The sequence below is a fragment of the Mus pahari genome, chromosome 5, assembly GCF_900095145.1.
Source record: "Mus pahari chromosome 5, PAHARI_EIJ_v1.1, whole genome shotgun sequence".
NCBI classification, from domain to species: domain Eukaryota; kingdom Metazoa; phylum Chordata; class Mammalia; order Rodentia; family Muridae; genus Mus; species Mus pahari.
This window is the reverse complement of record NC_034594.1, coordinates 106,829,000-106,849,495: the sequence shown is the minus strand read 5'-3', so window position 1 is coordinate 106,849,495 and position 20,496 is coordinate 106,829,000. Positions and strand designations below refer to the sequence as shown.

General features: G+C 52.1%; 1 protein-coding gene across 20 annotated transcripts in view; it reads left to right on the top strand.

Moving 5' to 3' along the window:
* The window catches only part of Nfasc (neurofascin), a 173,911-nt gene that overhangs the window by 138,310 nt on the left and 15,105 nt on the right, over nucleotides 1–20,496 (top strand). For 7 of the 20 annotated variants that reach the window (XM_029538287.1, XM_029538288.1, XM_021199193.2 and 4 more), the window contains 9 exons: nucleotides 1,170–1,392; nucleotides 3,173–3,288; nucleotides 5,369–5,573; nucleotides 6,688–6,810; nucleotides 7,641–7,814; nucleotides 9,905–9,919; nucleotides 14,896–15,129; nucleotides 18,853–18,969; nucleotides 20,197–20,349. In XM_029538287.1, the coding sequence (XP_029394147.1) occupies nucleotides 1,170–1,392; nucleotides 3,173–3,288; nucleotides 5,369–5,573; nucleotides 6,688–6,810; nucleotides 7,641–7,814; nucleotides 9,905–9,919; nucleotides 14,896–15,129; nucleotides 18,853–18,969; nucleotides 20,197–20,349 (1,360 nt within the window). Of the gene's footprint in view, nucleotides 1–1,169; nucleotides 1,393–3,172; nucleotides 3,858–5,368; nucleotides 5,574–6,687; nucleotides 6,811–7,640; nucleotides 7,815–9,904; nucleotides 9,920–14,895; nucleotides 15,130–18,852; nucleotides 18,970–20,196; nucleotides 20,350–20,496 lie in introns of those variants that run through there. The other 13 variants (XM_029538295.1, XM_029538292.1, XM_021199195.2 and 10 more) reach the window with 7 other exon arrangements.

Genomic DNA, 20,496 nt, shown 5'->3' with positions numbered 1-20,496 from the left:
ACCTTCCCACCCCCAAGGAGTTTCGTGCAACCCACAGGTTGAGAAGCACTGGCCTAACCGATTGGGACAACTGTCCTCTGAGAACCAAGCTAGTCAGAATTGAGCATTCGGAAATCAAACAGAACAAGTGTCTAGGAGCAGAGATGGGAGCAGAGGTTGCCAAATGTCACAGGCTGCCAGTCTGGCAAAATTCATCGAGAAAGCCAACAAATTAGAACAGTTTGATTAAGGAGGGACCTGGGCTTTAGGAGAAAAAGACGTGCAGAATATCAACACTGAGTTTGATGTGCACTGGCTCTGTGCTGTGGGTTGTTGGAGACTGGCACCATTACAAAGTCCAGGGCATTTCTACGGCATGGGCAAGGTGACCCGAAAGGTCATCTCCCCTCTTCAGCCTAGCCCTTGAATATACCTTCCAAACTAAAACTGGGATATATATTTTCAAATTGACTTTTCCTAAACCACTTCCAAGACTAATATTGGTAAATATATTCGCTCAAGTGGCACTGAGAGGCTGCTGTGAATAACAACCACAGAGATGTAGCGCTTGTTCCTCAAGTGTCACCATCAACCCTGTCACTCTGAAGCACGTGCCTCCCACATCCTTGTCCGGCAGCTTTGGGCTGAATTCTGGCAGCTCGTCTATGGCTCTGTGTGGCAAGCCTTAGGACCTTGGTTCCTGAACCAGATCCTTAGGACTAATGGGTTTCAGTCGTCTTTAACCAGCTCTGGTGTATGGAGAAGGATATGTGGATTTGGTAGAACTGAAGTCAGTTCTGGACTCTGAGTCTGTAAAAGAGTAGTTTGGTTAGAGCGGAGCCATCTCTGACTCCAGAGATCATGATTGTCATTCTCTGGAGCCCCACTCCTTCTGTCTGAGGAGGAAATTTGCCCAAAGTAAACCCTTTGCTCCCGATGCACTGCAGTGTGGGTGGTGCTTGCCGTCAAAGTGATGAAGTCTCTGGTGAAGCTTTTGCCATAGGGAATCTGGACGCCACAGAGCTCCTATGATTTTAGGCTCCCCAGGAAGTCAGCACTGCGAAGGAACCGGTCAATGGCAGGCAGCCTGGGCAGAGTGTTTAGCACAAGATGAAGAGGGCAAGCAGTGAGTGACTTTACCAACACCCTTTCCACCCCATCTGTCTGTCTGTCTGTCTCCCCCTGCACAGCCTATGAATGCTACCTCTGCCTTTGGCCCCAACCTACGCTACATTGTCAAGTGGCGACGGAGAGAGACCCGAGAGACTTGGAACAATGTCACAGTGTGGGGCTCTCGCTACGTGGTGGGGCAGACACCTGTCTACGTACCCTACGAGATCCGAGTCCAGGCTGAAAATGATTTTGGGAAAGGCCCCGAGCCTGACACCGTCATTGGGTACTCGGGAGAAGATTGTGAGTATCGGCCCACCTCTCTCCCCAAGCAGGACTGCCAAGCTCTATGTGGCTGTTCTCACAGGCTGAGAAGCTCGGGGTGTATCATGGGAGGGCAAACAGTTCCCAAGAGACAGGGCTACCTTACCCATGACCTGGGATGTGCAGCACCTGGTAACAAGAGGAGAAATACCTTTTAAACACAGCCCCCTTAGCTCAATACACACCCCAGTGCTGGAACTTTACAACTGTAAAAACAGAGAGTCTAGAGACAACCCTTTCAAGGATTCTACAACAGCAAAAGTCATGCTTGAAAAAAAGAATCCAAGTCCCCAGGTCCCCAGGTCCCCAGGTTCCTAGATGGGTGGCTTTACTGCCAAGCCTTGCATTGCTGGCACCAAGAGAGACTTTAGGACTCCAATTTGAAAGAGCTGTTTAGATGCTCCAAGGACTCAGTGCGCAGGCTAGGCTCCCACGACAGAGGAGCCACAGGCACAGAAGTCTGCAGAGTACCGACTAGAGTCTTCCTGACACGTCATCTGCCAGCATTCCGACGCTGTCCCCAGCCCTTGGAATTGAACACGACATGGGATGGTCTTAGGAAGTCAGTCCCTGGGCAAATCAACACTCCAGACCCATATGTGAGAGTGTGTGCCTGGCCTCTGTGCCTAATGTATCCACATTAGCCCCACAGCTTGTGAGCAAAGCAGGGCTTTGGCACAATCAACCAGACTCAACAGCTGGGGCTGACTGATCCAAGAAGAGATTAAGAGATTGGTGGGGTGAGCAGAAAGAAGGGACAAGAGCAGATCTTACTAGGAGTGGACACAGTAGGCTAGGTTCCAGGTGAGGTCCGTGGTCCCACGATGGTGAGGGGGGGAAGCCATGAGGACCAAGTCCCAGAAGCAATGATGAACTGGACCCACTGGAAATGAGCAGAGGGGCCCCACTCAGTCCCACCTCTACTCGGACGACACTTTTCTACAGGAGTGTAGGGGGGCTGCCAGTCAGTGAGTGTGACTGCAGGCTTCCCGTATGGCCCCATGGTTTCCACCATATCTTCCCACCCTGGGCCCTGTGCATCTCTGCAGCAGCTCTGCTTTAGTCACAGAGCAGCCATGTTCCTTTTCTGAATGAAACTGGGGCATCTTCTTTCTACAGACAGATAGTGTTTCTGTTGGTACACTCAGAATTGATTATTGATAATTTTTTGAAGAGTATTCAAGGAGAACCTAAGGTCTCTGAGCCTCCTGAGGGAGGACTTGTGATTTCCCTTTGCGCCTCAAAGGGGCAGGGGATGCATGAGCCACCACCACCCATGAGCATTGCCCCAGGGGCTATGGCTATGTGCAGGGACTTGGCAGAAGAGCACAGTGCTGCCAACCTGCAGCTCAGCAGAGGACGCTGAGGGACGCAATGTCCACTACCCTTTATTCCTACCCTGGCACCTCATGTTGGCACCTCCTATTGACCAAACTCCTCAAGAAGCCTGAGGAAAAGGTACTCGGCTGACGAGGTCCAGAAAGAGCTGACGAGGAACAGGTAGAGAGTGGAAAGGAAGTTAGATGATCCCCGAGCTTGGGTGGCATAAGTCATTGCTCTGATCACCTGAGCTTGGGTGCCACAAATCATTGCTCTGGTCACCTGGATTGTCACCTTTTGTCCCGAGACTTCACTGCTGTCTGGAGTACCCAGTATGCAGTAGGGTAGAGGTACAGGCTCAGAACACATCCTAGGGGACTCTAGAGTCCAAGAGCCAACCTTGCCTGTTTAACCTGCTCTCTGTCCCCACACATTGCAGATCCCAGGGCCGCGCCCACTGAAGTTAAAATCCGAGTCCTGAACAGCACAGCCATCGGCCTTCAGTGGAACCGAGTCTACTCTGACACGGTCCAGGGCCAGCTCAGAGAGTATCGAGTGAGAAGGCCAAACACCCAGCCCTACGTAACCACCTTCTTGCTAACCAGGGAAAGGGATAGCAGCCATGGTGTGTAGGGGATCTCGGGGGACCCTCGGAGTACTTGTGGGATCTAAAGTTGATTCGAGATGATTTCTGGGATTTGAAATTACCCAGTTGGGAGCATATACATGCATACATATGCTTATGTATATTATACATATGCTCATATACCACTTAGCAACAGGGATATGTTCTTAGAAATGCATCATTAGCCAATTTTGTCATTGTGCCAGCATCACGGTGCGCACTGAGACAAACCTAGCTGGTACAAGCCAGTTTCTCAGCACGGCAGCTCACTGCAGTCAACACGCACAGCAAGCATAAGGTGTGTGAGGCTGTGGCCGGTGTAATGTTGACACTGTTTTACAGTAAGCTGCGTTTTCCAAATAGGATTTAAAAAAATGCAGGGCCCGGGCATGGCTCAGTGAGAGAGGGCTTGCCTAACATCCGTGAAGCTGGGCTTCCAGCACTGCAAAAGCAAAACAGTAACATAAATAGCATTATAAATGGGTAACCTGGTAACCTAAAGATGATCAGCACCAAGCAGTACAGTTGTGTTGCTATGGTTTTGTGACTGTCGGTCCAGCACGACCATACATGTAATAGTCTGTAAAAAACGATGTCATGATAGCTACAACCATCGCTAGGTGGGAGAACCATACGGGATTGGACACTTGCTAGCAGGAACATCACACAGCCTATAGGAACACACGAGATCTATTGAAAGGTCAAGCTCGGCTAGGACTCCTTAGGACGGGGCTGGGTTTCAGCCGGGACTGCAGAGCACACGTTGGCTATCCGTATGTGAGTAGACAGGTGTATAACCGAAGCACCCCTGAGCTGCACCCTCTCCCTCAGAGGCACCTGCTGAGCTGGTTGCAGAAAGCCACACTAACAGGCAAAGCCATGGAAGGGATATAAGCTGCCTCCCTGTTACCTCAGCCAACTCTGCTACTTGACACAGATTCCAAAGACCCTGGCCTCTTGGGCTTCCAGCCTGGGAAAGTGTCTGTCCTCAGAGGGCTGGGCTGAGGTTGTAGAAGTAACCCGGGACTTTCCCTCAGGAGGGAAACTGAAACTGCATTTCAGTTGGCAGTGAGGGTGGTATGGCATGGGTTCCCACTGGGTCTGTGACTTCTGAGGCCATCAGAAGTTGGCTGATGGGCAGCTGGGAACACACAGAAGGGGGTCCATCCCTTCTTGGAAAATTAACTTGGCAGTGAACTAAAGAAAGGAAGGCCGGTGCGCCTGGCCCACCTGACCGAGCTCCTCCCCGACAGTTAACTTTTAACCCTTAACCTGCTGGCCTGGAGAGTTTTCTTACTGAAGTACTTATCGGTCTCCTTAAGTGTGGATTTCCTCACCACTTCGCCCGTGACACTGCTGTGACACGTTTGTCCCGTGGCTTCCTACCACTGCTAATAAGACCTTCACTATACCCTTCACCTCTGCCACCTCCAAGGCCACCCTTCCCATCCGAGCTCTGCTCCCTGCAGCCCTGTAACCCTACTGACTGGGACATGTGTCTGCCATCTGAACGATCTTCAACAGTATGTGAAGAAATCGCTTGGCTTCTGAGAATTAAATCAACCATTGCTCATATACTCCGACTGTCTGGGACAACCTGCTCCTCGTGTGCCCACCTTCTGTCTCCCTAAACGGTACTAATCCAATTGAAAACAAAATGCTCTTTGAGCACCAGGCACAAAGCTTTCTGCGCCAGCACCCCTGGTTCACATTTATGGTTCTGGCATGGACTCTCCCTGTGCAACCTGTTACCCAGCTGGGACATAGTCTCCAAAGATGTGGTGGAGTGGCTCCAAAAAACGGCTGAAAATCTTAACCGTGTTTCATGTTCAGCGTTATTCTATTCATGATCGGGACCCTGAGGCTGTCCTGCCATCCTCTATGGAGAGGATGAGGTCACCTGAGACAGAGCAGCCTGTAGCAAGCAAAGGGAGGACCAGTCACTACCGCCACTAACCACTAACCTGGCCCTGCTGCCTAGCCCCTCACCAACCTGCCTCTGTCTCAAAGGCTTACTACTGGAGGGAAAGCAGTTTGCTGAAGAACCTGTGGGTGTCTCAGAAGAGACAGCAGGCCAGCTTCCCTGGTGACCGTCCCCGGGGCGTGGTGGCCCGCCTGTTCCCCTACAGTAACTACAAGCTGGAGATGGTGGTGGTCAATGGGAGAGGTGACGGGCCTCGAAGTGAAACCAAGGAATTCACCACCCCGGAAGGAGGTAGGTCTGACCCGAAGCTCTTTAATCTGGGTTTGGACAAGGGTAGTGCCACCAGTGAGCCTGGGGCAGCTCCAGCATGGACAGCCAGGGTGACCTCGGCAAGCAGATGACCATCAAAGCGACCCACCCAATGGAAGCTGGTTTAACAAGAGATCTGTGCGGTGAGCCCATGGCATTCCAGACCCAGGCCATAAGACTGAAGCCAGAACCTCCTCTGAGGAGAAGCCACCTGTGCGTCTGGCCACTTCAGTGTCCTGCTGACCAGCACCCAAGATCTGCACAAGCCTCCCCCCACAGCATCAAGAGACACTCCTGGGATGTTGGCCTATGTGTATAGAGTGCCGCCAAGTGTCACCCCCACCCTCCTGAGGGTTTGTGCTTTGATCTAACCCGGGGGTCCAGACATCTAGACAGTTCTATTATCACCTTGGTTCCCCATCAGCTTTTATCCACTCGGCATGAGCTATGGCTTTTCTGTTTCTCCTCCCTCCTTCCTTAATTGTTTCCTATTTTTCTTCTTTTCCTCCTCTCACTTCTCCCTTGTTCTCCTCTTGTCTTCTCTATCCCTGCCTCTCCCTCCTTCCTCAGTTTGGTTCCTATCATTAGTCTCTCCCCATCACTTCCCTACCCCTTTCCAGGTGCTCTGTCCTGAGTCTCTATCTCCTCCCCGACAGAGCTTGCATTCCCAGCTCAGAAGCTGGGCCCTGCTGCTGCAGCCAGTGGTGAGAGCCCTTGGCTGGGGACTGGGAACTGCACCCTTGCCACAAGACAGTTATGATCGGTTCCCTGCCTGGGAGTGGCTCTATGGTTTGGGGGTACATTTGCAGAATTGAAGCCACCTATTTGTGCCAACTCCAGGGTAGCTGCTAAAAGGAAACTCACTTGTCTTCTTCCTCCAGTTCAACAGCAGTAGCTGAGCCTCTGCTTGGCTTTATACCGGGTGAAAGTGGTTGCCAGGCAGGCAGCAGGCTCTGCCCTCAAGGAGCTAGGGCCAGGTTCAGCAGTAGTCCAGCACAGCGATACCTAAGGTCATGCCTTCATGCCTGTACTTTGTTTTCTGTGTTCTCCTCATCCTCCCTGCCCTCACCTCCTGGCTCCCTCCTCCTTCCCCAAGTACCCAGTGCCCCCAGGCGGTTCAGAGTCCGACAACCCAACCTGGAGACCATCAACCTGGAGTGGGACCACCCAGAGCATCCCAACGGAATCCTGATTGGATACACTCTCAGATACGTCCCCTGTATGTTCTGTTTCTCTGCTCTCTCTGAGTCAGATACAATCACAGACTGTTTCTCACTAGTTTCTTGAGGAGTGGAGATCAGAAGCAGAGGGCATTGGGTAGGAATGTGAGTGCTAAGGGAGAGCTCCCCATAACTAAGGGAACAGGCAGAACCCAGTCCCTGCAATTACACAGCCCCGCCTGCAGGAGGCAGCAATCCCAGCCCTCTGGGAGTGAGCAGTCTTCGGCACCTACAAGGCTAAGCAGAAGAGTTCCTCTCCCATTAGCCCTTCTATGTGATGGGCAGATGGAGTGTGCGCAGGCATCTGAGGATGCTCAGGAGTCTCCATGGGAGCAGGGATGCCATCACACTTCAACAATGTTAAGACGTCTAGTGTAGACAGTGCTGCCCCTTTCTGGGAAGCTCAAAGGGCCAGTGACCTGTTATTGACACTTTAGCAGTGTGTCTTGCATGCTGTTCTGAATTGATCTCTGGACTGACCCTTCCCCTCCTGTATTGAAGAAAGTGGTCTTTTACAAAAGAGGTAGTAGCAATCAAGGCCCTGGGGAATTTCCCCGGTACTAAGCCTTTAGAATTGGCCACATGACTTTCAGGAGGCTAGAGACGCTGGACTCAGTGACCAATGTGAACCCTGAGGAACACTGGAAGTTCCTCAATACTTACAATGGGAGGTCCTGATATGTGTGTGTGTGGGGGGGATGCCCAATGCCTGCCTTTAAACCAAGTCTTGAATATTGCTGGGCAGGGGCCACATTCCTCTTCCAGAAACTCCGGAAGCTGTCCTATAACCCATGCAGGGACTAAGCCTCCCACTTGCCTCTCTCCCCAGTTAATGGAACCAAACTGGGGAAGCAGATGGTGGAAAACTTCTCCCCCAATCAGACCAAGTTCTCGGTGCAGAGAGCAGACCCCGTGTCGCGTTACCGTTTCTCCCTCAGTGCCAGGACGCAGGTGGGCTCTGGTGAAGCAGCCACGGAGGAGTCCCCAGCACCTCCAAATGAAGGTAGGTCCACGGTGGCAGTTCTTGGAGTAAAAGGCCCTAACTAATCTAGACACCTAGTGAAACACACCAGGAGCTGGGTTTGGCCTTCCAGGCTAGAAAGGAAGTGAGGCCACATAACCTCAGGCCCGCCGCAGGAGATAGCCCGACTTGGGTACTGAGAGATATCAGTAGTGTGTCGGGGAAAATCATCACTCTTACATGTACAGGCAGACTGGTCCTCCACTTTGCCCTGACTTGCTCAGCTACTTATCAACTGTCTGCCCTTGCAGGGGAATAAGGAAGGATATGTGAGCTGAAAGGCGATCGGGGGACATGAGAAATAACCATCCTGATGAACCCCAAAGAGTCAAACTGCTCATCTACTGAGTGAGGCAAGAATATCACTGAGAGAGTCCTCCCTAAAGACTCTGGGAACATCCTGTCTTTGCCAAGGGCATATAAAGCCAAGGAGATAGGGCAAAATGCTTGCCTGGATCAAAAGCAGAGCAGGAAATATGTTCTCCCTTTGCAACATGAATAATGTGAAGTATCTGGTTGCAGAGAGGTAGGAGCTGGGAACAACTCTTTACCAAGCCAGCTTCAAGGCCAGTCCCAACCTCTAAGATCCCAAGCCAGAGCTGCGCCTGACTTGAGTGTACAGTAGAGGGCGCTCTCGGATCATTTGCGTGCATTGCTGGTTTCAGTGTAACATCCCAAAAAAATTGGACCACAAAAGCCTCAATACTGGCAGCACCTTGTAAATGGTGAGCACCCTCTACCTCTCCAGAGAGACAATAGTCTATACAACAGCCATTTTTTTTGGAGGACCCACCCTCATGTACCAAGCCAGGCACTGCACCAGAAGCAAGGGACATGGAGATAATAGGAAGTTCACAATCCTCAAGAGTGTCTCTTTGTCTTTCTGCCTGAATGAAGGTGCTGCCAAAGGCAGGAAGTTTGGGGAGATTCAATAAGTAAGGGGATATGAACAAGTATCCCTGAGACTGTCATGATCGCGACTAGTGCCTGCCTCCCATGAGGGCTGTGGTCTTCTCCTGATCCAGATGTGCTCTTCCGAGCATTCTCATCTGTGTCCCAGGAGAGCACTGTGCTTCCTAAGGGGACGACCAGGCCCTGCTGCCCCATCTCAGTATTCTGTACAGCTGCGGCAGCAGTTGGGAAAGGACCTTCGGTCCCCTGTGTCCCTCTCTGGTCTCCTAGATAAGGTGTAGTCACACACAAACCCCCAATTCTGATATCCTCCTCCAACCCCTGGACATTCAGGAAGTTGGTTAGGGTTGCCACCAGAGACTAACAGGCTATGGTACACTCTCTCCGTACTTCTAGAGATGTCCAGAAAGCCTCTCTTCCCGGCTCAGGGCAGCAGACAAAGCCCCTTTGTCCAACCCCAGTGACCATGATGGAGGAATTCCTCAACTCCAAGGGATGAGAGAGCACAGATAGTTTTGAATTTGTGGAAATTGTTCAGAGATTTGTTCTAGAGCTCTCCATCATATTCGTGTTCCTAATCTCATGAAGTACAATTAATAGGGGAAACTGAGGCAGTAGAAAACCAGGTCAGGTGCTCTTAGAGCTCCAGGGCCTTCAGCGTCATCATACTTTGAACGTATGAGCCTGGGCCGGTCCCTCGCCCTACTACCCAGCATCTTGCAGGGGCTCTTGTTGCTGCTCCTGCACCACCTACATCTTTATCCTCAATTCCTGGCGTCATAGAGGGTCACTTAGCCCAGCCAGGGTAGGAAAATCCTTGGGGGAAAGCTGGAATATAGCACTCTGCCTGAATGGTACCTGCAGGCACAGCACGTCTTATACAGCAAACCCTTGAATATGGATAGAAATGTGTTAAGCCCCAGGTGAAATAATGGCAACCTGCCTGGCTCTGGTGGGGTTGAGCATGACTCCCTGAACACCACTTAGCATCCTCAGGGTTGCATCTAGCACCTGGCGGTACCCCTGGAGTCAGGCTTGAGCCAGGCCCTTTCTTCTCCTCTGTGGTCTCACCTATGCTGTTTTCTCTTCCCTCTCTCATCCTCTCTCCCTCTCTCTCTCTCTCTCTCTCTCTCTGGCCATCTTGGGTGCTGTGTCTGAAGCTACTCCAACCGCAGGTATTGTACCATCAACAGAGGTAACGGGCATGGCTCGGGGCAGTGCAGATGGAGCCCATGCTGGCCAGAGCCCAGCAAGAGGAAGTGGCGTGGGCTGAAAGCATGCTCCAGGTCACCCTTTCAGTGGAGAAGCCAACCTTGAAAGGAAGGTGTTTAGAGAGTGTTGACTAGAGGATGTGCGCCTGCTCTCTCCTTTCGTATAATACTTGTCCCTGCGAAGGAGGCTGGCTCGGAAGGGGTCTCACATGCAGAACCCTCTGAAGCCATGAGAAAACCTGTTGTGGCCACCTGAGCCTCGCTGGACCTGACATCTCTGATCATAGAGATGCTCTTAGAAGGTGTGCTATAGAGGGAACAGCTGGCTCCTGGCCCTGGTGATGCCACAATTCCCCCTGAAAGGGTGAACACACTGCATGCTGGCCTTTGCATGCTGCATGGGGGGACCCAGCGCCATTCCACCAGCTAGCGTACGTTCCATTCAGTGAGACTAAGCAAGCACGAGTGAGATCAGAGCTCCAGGGCCTGGAGCCTCAGTGTGTGTCAGGGATTGGTGGTCTTGACTCCAGGAACTCATCTCCTCAGTATTCAGTATGGAGACAGACCTCCTCCTTTGGGGTCAGCAGCTGACCAGGTGGGTCTGTGATAAAAGCCAACCTGCTAACAACTTTCCCCTCCAGTCCTCATGATGTTAGGTTGAGGGCCATCAAAGCTCTACCGAGGGCTGTCCGGGTTCCTTTCCTAGTCCTCTGAGCTTGAATTTTCCCACAAGTTAGAGGAGCTGAGGGCATTACAGAATACACGAGAGCCTGTATAAAGAAACAAGCTTTGTTAAGACACACCCTTAGGTGAGAGAATCAAGAACCAGGCAGGAATCCGAGCTTGCTCTGTATTTCCTAGCTCACTTGGTTTGCTTCCTACCAACGCCCGTTTCTTTCCACCCACTGCTTCCTACGTTGATTCTGCTTCTGTTGCATATCCCCCTTATGGTTTGATGTTTTGCCAGCGAGATCCACCCGCAATAAGAAACCACCAGGCTTCCCTACCTCAGCCTTTCATCCTCCTACCCAGTAACCAGGCCAGCCAGCTAGGCCAGTGCTTCCCCGCCACAAGCCCCCTTCCAGGATGTGAATCACAGAAGTGGTCCAAGTCCTGGGAACCACAGAGCAAACAATTCTTGCCATGCTAGAGGGAGGGTCGCCCTGTCTTCCTGGCTCATGTGTGAGTCTCTTCCACCGTGGAGACAACAGGTACTTGGGGCGAGTCCACTCAAAGCTGATTCATTGGTCAAGCATCTCCCTGTCTCCCTCCTCATTGGGCACTCCAGACCCAGTGTAGAGGATCCAGCAGTAAGAAGTCTGCTGTGTTCAGAGGACAGTCTGTGCAGCCCTCCTGTGAGCTGCAGTTGCAAGGAAAAGTGTCATTCCAACTCCCCCTCCATGTCCTCCTTCCAATTTTAAATGATCTAAACTCAGCATGCCGTGCAGAATGGGCCCCGGGTCTCTGCTGTCAATCAAGTGTGTTTCCCAGGCACCAACTTCCACATGACATGCGGGAAGGGTAGGTTGTACTTTTTGGTAACGGAGACGTGCCAGTTATATCAGATGTTGTCAGCTTTTCGTGCACAACACCTTCTGGGGCCAGTAGAGCTTGGGTCTATTCAAAGGGAGCAGTGTCCAGCCCGCCACCCTCTTCCTTCTCTCATCTTCACCAAACCTCGTCACTTCCCCCCAAATTGATCAGTTCTTCTATCGCCCGGTGAGGATAATCCCTCTCATCCACCTGTATCTGCAGTCTGCTAGGACTACTTCCCATCTGTCTAACAGTCTGTGACTTGGCTGGGGTAATCTTCGTGCCATGTGGACGATCTTGGACCGAACATTCCATCTTGGAATGCCTGGAAGCTGTTCTTGTCTTTGACTCAGCTCAGAGCTGTGAAGGTTGGGTGGGTTGCTGATAGAAGAAGCTCTGCTCTGTGGCGGGTTTAGGACACCGAGAAAATGAGCAAGATGTGTCGCCTCTCCGTCTCTACACAGTGCCCTCCCAAACGCTCAAGTCCTTAATTGTGTGTTTTCCTTGGGGACTGAGACAGTCTATAGGGTTGGCCTTCCCTATATTGGCAGACTCCCAGCTGCCAAATCTAGGCTTCTCTAACCATCTTCGGTACTGGACGTTCATGGCTCTCTCTAGGTTGCTGGCCAGTTGTGATCACCAATCAGTACCAGCCAGGGCTTTCCCCACACTCAGTTCCTGCTGTGGCTAGACACAACTTCTAACCCAGGAATATGTCTACCTAACCTGTGATCCCCTCTGTTAATGCCAGCCCCTCTTCAGGGCTCACCAGTCTTCCATCCTCTCCCCAACTCAGTCCTAGGTTGAAGCGCTCTGACAGGCCTGAGCAATACATAGTTCTCTTGTGGAAAGCTCATGCCCTTCCTGCCTCCCCATCACAGGCTTTGGATGGTTCTCTCTCCAGCTATGATGCCTTTCCTCTTGGCTTTGCCCTCCCTGTATCCTGTGGCCCTCCGGCCTGGGGATGACAGACATAGCAATGAATGGGTCCAGGGCAAGCTGACTCAACAGCTGTGGCCTCTGGAGGTCTACTCTTTACGGAACTTCACTGGGGACATTCCTGGGGGCTTCCAGTAGCTCCCACCCTCTCTCCCCATTTCCTCTTCTCACTTCTACTCTGAAGCTTGCCACAGCCCAAGGGGAAGAACCCAGGACCTATCACCACAGAGAATGCCTTCCTTTATACGCGGTAGGAATGGCTATCAGAGGAGGGGGATATGGCTGGAAGCATCCACATGGTCACTTCTCACCCTTAACTTCAAGCTGCTGAACAAAGTTTGAAACTTAGTCTAACCTCTCATTTCTGTCCCAAGGGCTCTTGCTGAAATGCCCTGGAAAGCACATGATACAGAGGGACTAGGGGAGATGTGAGTGTATGTCCCTGTCTGTTAAAGGACCAGCAGTCATAGGAGACTATTGAGGAAAATGGACTTGGACTCGTGGACCCTGGAAAATGTACAGCCTCTGTACCTGAAGGAAAGGAACCCAGGTTCCTGTACTTTATGACAGGGCGGGGCAGTGACCTAAGTTATGAGGAGTATTTTCTCATGACACCGTTTAAATAGTCACAGAAAACAGAACCTTGTGACCCTCTCATCTCCCAGAAAGTACTAAAAGATGCATTGTTCATAAAGAACTAAGTGAGAACTGTCCTATCCAGAGGAATAAAACCCCTTCCTTTGCCTCACTTGTGGTTACAGTCATGGTGGACACAGACCCAGCCCCGAGACGGCTGATCTTTGCCTCATAGTGTCTCACAGACATGAATGCGTGCTTCCACGGGCATGTTGGTGAGTGGGATAAGCCAAGCCCTTCGTGCTGAGTGTTAAGAGCACTGAGCTGACTCTCTGGCCTAGGGCTACCTTGGGTTTGAACCCTGGAAAAACAATGACAGGGGGGCTTCTCTCCTGCTCCCTACTACGCTCTACCAGGTCCTCCTGGTACTTTCTTGATGCCTGAAGTTGACTGGGGTTTGGGGGCTACACTGTTACTGACTTTGGACTTCCGTTGGATTCTCTGAGACATAGTGGACAGTCATCCAGTCCCCACACTTAGGGCTCAGTCATAGCTCTGCTTTTATACATAAGGATGCTTCGGAGACCTTGCAAATGCGCCCTTCTTCCCTACAGGGCTTATAGCATCAGAGGCCCATGGAAGTAAAATAAGTCACGTTCTGATTGAAATGTCTTCGACTCAGGAGCCTGATTCTCCTGGGCAAAGTTCTCTGGCTTCCATCCCTGGCCTTGCCCTCTTCTGTGAGGATGGGAGATGGAGGGGACATTATTTATCAGGTTCTTAGGAGATTTGAGGCAGAAGAGCATGTCACTATGTCTCCAAAGATAGGGTTACGTTTATGTCTTAGTCTCTGCCTACCGCCAACGACATCAGAAGATAGACAGTGGTCAGATCATTAGCAGTGATGCAGCAAGCGAGACCACTCTGCTCTCTCTCTCGTTTGCCTGGTCATCCTCACACTGTTATCCCAGCAAAGACTGACCTGGAGAACAAGGAGAAGACCCTCACGAGCTTCCCTGTCTGTTCAACAGAAAAAGAACACGATGAACAGGTGGCCAAGTTTGTAGACTAGACCCCAGGGCCGCTTTAGATGGAGGTGGATCGTGAGCAGTCAGCGCAGATAAGAGCCTGGCTGAGCCCCTCTGGAGATTTCCAGAGAGGGAGCTGGCACTCAGCTCTTTTGTCCTGCAGTTTCCATGCCTTTCTGTAGCTGGGAGGCTAAGGTTGCCCATCACAGGCCACACTGTCATCCATTCTAGGTTTGAATATGAACAGGAAGGACTCAGGGTCTGTAGACCCTAAGTATCCTAGACTGAAAGGCAAGTTTAGGTTGGGGGTTGGGGGAGCCATCAGTAGGCAGAGAAGGGAGAGGTGGGGAAGGGAGACAGAAACCACAGAGATGACCCGGGGATGAGGGGACTTTAGAGTGAAGAACTGGGAGTGGTTGTCTGCTCTGAGTCCCTGGAGGACAGAGCCCAGACTCCTGCCCACTGCTCCTCTGAGCCAAGGCTCCAGGGCTGGACCCATCTGATATTTCTGAGACTTTGTAGATGGTATGTGGCCCACGGTTTGTGCCATCCCTGGAGTTCAAATGGTTTAGTGTGAATGTCCTTTGACCACTCTCCTGGTCCCTGGTTGAATGCATGCTGGGTGCTTCAAGCTACACAGACCATGAGAAGAAAATGAACCACACACCAGCTTCATTCTCTTCCTCTCCCATGGCTGTATGTTGGTTGCTGGGGTCCTTCTGGACCAGTGCGGATGCTTGGGGGGGCTTCTGACTTCTGAGCCCATCTCGCCACTGGGCTGCCTGCCTTGCACGTGGGGGCCAGATGTACTAGCTGTGTGCTACCAGACCAACCAGACTCGGTTGTTTCACACTTCCCTCTTAGCTCCTCCCACGTTACCCCCGACTACCGTGGGTACCACAGGCCTTGTGAGCAGTACTGATGCTACTGCCCTTGCTGCCACCAGCGAAGCCACAACAGTTCCCATCATCCCAACCGTCGTACCTACCACCGTCGCCACCACCATTGCCACAACTACTACAACCACTGCCGCCACCACCACCACCACTACGGAGAGTCCTCCCACTACCACCACTGGGACTAAGATTCACGAAACCGGTATTGTGCACTGCCCATGCTCCTGACCCCTTCTGAGTCCACCTCCCAGCTTCTCCAGACAAACCCAGACTTCCCTGGCTGAGCGATGGGCTTTGGAGTGGCAATTACCAGCCCAGCCCTGCCATGTTCTACATTGCAAACTAGGCCCAGAGACCCTGTCCTGAGCACACATGGGTGGTCATTCACCACCCAGTGCTCCTTAATGCTAATCAGATCTTCCACAGGGCTCCAGGCTTCTCAGAGAGTATCCCAAGCATATGCCAAGTCGTCAGCCAGGGATGGGTACTCAAGAAGAGAAGTGGTGAGAGGGGAAGGTTCTAATGGCTGTGTGTCTGGCCAAGAGAGCTGCTGGCTCCACCACATCTGTCCACCTCTAGGGACAGAGGCCAGGAGGAGGAGGAGCAGGGAGTGGCTGCTGTGCCATGCGGCGCTGGCTCTGGAGCCCCTGCCCCTTCCTTGCACCCCTGTCCCCAGGGACTCCTTGCAGGTACTTCCTTTTAAAAGTTAGAGCATGCAGGAAGTGGTGTTCCCAGGTCATGTCATGGTGCCCAACCATGCCCCATCGCTTTTCTGTCACTCCTAAAGCACATACCTGGAGGAGGAACTGCAAGAGTTCCAGGGATGGCTTTAGGGTCCCTGGGCTCCACAGCCCTGCTCCCTGAGCATGAAAAGATCCTTGGAGAATCCAACCATTTCTGAATCCCAAGCATCAACCTTGTATTATCCCAGAGTAGAGGGTCTCTAACTTCCTGTGCTCAGGAGGCAGCTATAAAGTTAGCCTGAAGCAGCCGGAAAGACTTCTAGGAAGAATCCAGAATGCTCCCTCTCCTGGAGAATCATTAGATGCCCCACCCCCAGCCTCCACGGCTTTTACTTCTTGGGCACGTCCCTCCCGCCTCCCAGCCTCCCTGACTCCCACCCACCTGCCTGTTAGCCTCTGAATGGAGGTGGAGGCTGGACAGTCCTGTTAGAGTTTGCTCAGTTTTGTGGTGTCTCGTGAGCTGTAAGCAGAGGCAGGTGAGTCACAGCTGAGCCCCTCAGCCCTTGGAAAGGCTGGTTTGCTTTCGAGGTGCAGTACTGGAGTGTAAACATGGAGGTGATGGGCGAAGCCAGCCCAGGCGAGGCCGTCCAAGCAATCAAATGCTGCCGTCAGCGGCTCAGGGGGGTGGGGGGGGAGGGGGGGTCACTGTCCTCTAGGGCGCAGAGAGGGATTTTCACCAGAGGAAGGCTTTTTGAATCCTTAAAGTGCTTCAGTTCACAGAGTTGATCCAAGAATCCAGAAACAGCGGAACCTTGTGCCCTGGCAGTTCCTGACCTAGAAACATCATTCTTACAGCAGGCAGGACTGACCCCGTGACCCCATGACTCACTGCCCAGGTGTAGGCCTTGTCTGAAGCTACAGAGGGCCTGGCCTCAGTCCCAGTCTTATGGGGAGTTTGGGGACAACCGCGAAGTACCTCAGCTTCCAGGGAATCTTTATATGAAATTTCATCTTCATCTTGTCTTCTACCGTCACATAAAATGTCTCATAACATCTCCTTTTGCAGGGTATCCTTTGTGGCACTTTCTAGATTTGTGTGCTATTCCCTAGCTCTTAGGTGCCAGGAGCGGGTGGAACAGCGCTTGCTGATCACGGCCTCCCTCTGACTTCACAGCCCCTCAGGGTTCACCTTCTGGGTCCCTCCCCTTTGAACACCACAGTTCTTTAGCAGTCATCGTTCTGGCCCTTCTGTATGGTCCCCGCCTCAAACTCATCTTGCTCTCCCATTGCTTGGGTTTTTAAAGGAACTTTATATTCTCTGTGTGTATAATGTGTGTGTGTGTGTGTGCGCGCATGTCAGCGTGTGTGAATAGATACATACATGACGATCAGAGAAACAGCCTTAAGTGTTGATGCTGGCTTTCCATCTTACTTGAGACAGTGTCTTGTGGTTTGCTGCTGTACACACAGGGCCTGCAGGCTTCTCATGTCTTCTTTCAGCCTCTGGTCTCCTGGTCTGCAATGACAGACCCTTGTGTTTCTGTATTCAGCTTCTGTTTGGGTTTGGGGGATCCTAACTCGGTTTGACAGGCTTGCTCGACAAGCATCTCCATCCCTGCCACCACTCCAGCCTCTACTTGACCTTTCCTAAGAGCACCCCGAAGCTCACTGGGGGTCAAACCATCTAGTGTAGATGCAAATGCGATTGTACAGAGTCCCGGACTGAGGAGCAAGAAAGACCCCCAAAGTGGAGCTAAACAACTCCATTACTGCTACAAGAGCCTTGAACTTCCGGGAGGAGGGAATCAGGAGAGGAGTCAGCATGATCAAAATGGAACATGGAGCAGAAAAGCAGCCTGTCCCCCTCCCTCCCAGGCAGCAGGCCTTCTGCTGCCATTAGTGGCGCCTTTCTCAGCCCTTCTCTTGACACACACTGTGTTCACCTGGGGCAACCTGACAGGATTGCAATAGGGGAAAAAAAACATTTCTTTGAAGTGAAAATCAGAAAATCTTTTATCACTTCCCCAGCCCTGCAGACTCAGTCACATGGCAGATAGATAATGCATAAATGCACCGTCAATACACTATTCATTTATGTTTGACAACTGAGTTGGTGACAGTGCCCCCTTGCATTCTAATTAAATATACAGGAGCCAGGCTTGTAAAGCCTTTGAACTACAAGTATCCTGGCTAGTCCTCTGCTGCTAAATCTTTGCTGGGAAATGTGGTAATCAGACTTCTGGGACTCTTGCATTGGGACGCTGCTGCCGTTCTCCTGTAGACGGGGTGATGGTTTCAGACAGCTCTGTGGCTTTGATAGAGTAGTTCCCAGCCACCACCACCCCCTCCAGCACGATAATTAACGTCCTCTTTGTTATGAAGAGATCAAGCCTCAGTAGTTCTATAGCTGGGAAGCCAGCAAGCAGGGTTCTAATATAGAGAACACTAAGGTTGGGCTACCAAGGAGAGCTCATCATCTTTTGTTCCCATCTGGCATGTGGCAGGGATGTCAACTCTGACTGTATTAGGGACCCTGAAGTTCTTGGCCACACAGTACTGTTCGTCCAGGCTCTCATTGATCAGGGGGCCTCAGATCCATGTCGCCTGCCTGGATTAGTATTCTCTAGCTTCAGAAAGCCAGGAGAGCTTTGCCTGTATTTAGTCCCATCCTTGCTGCTAGTCATTCTTCCGTGATTTTTGGCGGTGCTAGGTGTGGAACCCATGTGCCCCCCCCCCCCCGCAAGCTCACTGCTACTGAGCCACACCCCAAGTGGCATCTGCTTGATTTTTAAAAGCAACCCCTCTCCTTCTGGTTGGAGACAAAAAGCCTACTCTCCCTGTCTGCTGGCATCATGACCACAGGACCCATTTCTTTGCCCCTTTCCTTGCACTGTTTCCGATCTATGGCAAGGAATCCAAAATAAGGGAATAAGTGGAATGACCGGAAGCCTACTCTTGTTCCCATCTTGTGAGGTGTGAGCGACAGCATCCTGATCCCCTTCACATGCAGACAGGTCCCCTGGCTGCTCCTGCCCAGCCCTGGGTGGCTAGCTACCCTTGGCCTGTGGCTATCAAGACTGCAGCCTGTAGCTCTACTGGGCCGAATGCACAGCCTTTCCTGATCCCTCCCTTTCCCGGCAGGCTCTGGGTGTGAGAGTATGCATGCATATGGATGTGCCTCTCTGAGTCTCCTGTGCCACCTCTGTCCTCACCACTAACTCCTCTTCTAACCCGTCCGCCAGCCCCCGACGAGCAGTCCATTTGGAACGTCACAGTGCTCCCCAACAGTAAATGGGCCAACATCACCTGGAAGCACAATTTCAGGCCTGGAACTGACTTTGTGGTTGAGTACATCGACAGTAAGCATTGCTATGTGGGGTGGGGGTGGCGGCAGTGGCGCAGTGCTGGTGGGTAGGGTAGTGGTAGATGCCCATTAAGGAGATCCTGTTGAACTCCCTTAGGCTTAGAAGCCTTTTAGCCTGGCTTCATTTTAGCCTCATGAAATCGATCCCTACCAGAGGTAGCGGAGGTGGAAGGAACAGCCTTGAGCAGGAAGGGACCTCTGAAGCCCATTAGCAAAGGCCTTGAGGAGCATGTGTCATGGAGGATCCGTGGACTGTGGCCTGTGTCCACTCTTACCCAGAATAACGATGCTGAGTGTCCTAAAGTGAGCCTGGTCTCATTTCTGTGTTGATCTGACCGAGACCCAGGACGTTCTGATGGCTCTGCTGTATTGTCCAGGCCACAGACCTGAGCTGCAGATACTCTCTCAGTGCAGAGACTAGGAGGAAGCAGCAGTCACAGACAGCCAGTGGTTCATCATGACCCCACGCACTGCATCAGAGCTTGGGATCAAACACTGAATGGGCTGCAGAATGTGTTCCAACATCTGCTCTTGCCAAGGCGGGGCCCCTGGTCCTTCAGGGTGAAGCCCACACCTCTCTCATGTGGGCAAGAGCAATGAAGCCAATACACTGGCCGGAAAACACAGCTGGGTTATCCCTTCCCCCCAAGATCTCTTAGGAGATGAAAACCTGGTGCTAGGTTTTGTGGTCGGAGGAGGGCTTTAGAGCCTCAGGAGTCCCTATTTAGGTCTGGTTGTTTTCAGCTTCCCATCACCACCATTCCCTCCCGCAACCTGGAGATGTAGATACTTTGTCTGATATGCCAATCTGCAATGTGGCAGAGTTCGAGAAGAACCCAGGAGTGGAGTGAGAGCCACCTCCATGTGAGATACTAACCATGTGGCATACTAACCAGCATGCTGGCCCTCCCAGAAAGCGAATCACTCAGAAAGTGAGTCACAGCCAGGGCAGCTGACACGCTTCAGGGCCAAGGCAGCCAATCTTGATACGGTTAGTGCTAAGACTATGCGTGGTGAGGAAGGGAGACTTCAGGAGGAGACATCATGTAGGAGGAGTTAGAGCTGCATGCTGAAGCCGTCTGTTCTGTGTGGTGGACTGGACCCGGGGTGCCTTAGCCCCGTCTCCCCACCTCTCCGTCTCTGACAGATGAAACAGGAACCTAAACACTCTCTCCAGCTCCTGGTGCCTGGTTGCAAGCTGACCTAGGTTTCTGTTCCCCAGGCAACCATACGAAAAAAACTGTCCCTGTTAAGGCCCAGGCCCAGCCTATACAGCTGACAGACCTCTTTCCCGGGATGACGTACACGTTGCGGGTGTATTCCCGGGACAACGAGGGCATCAGCAGTACCGTCATCACCTTTATGACCAGTACAGGTGAGAGGGGATCTGGCCTGGCCATCCCCTGCAAGCATGGGCGCATCTCATCCCCATCCCCAGCTTCCTGCTTGTCTCTTCTTGGAAACAGGTCTCATCTCCACCCCATTCCTTGCCTTGCATGGCGTGTCTCCGACCCGCAGGAAG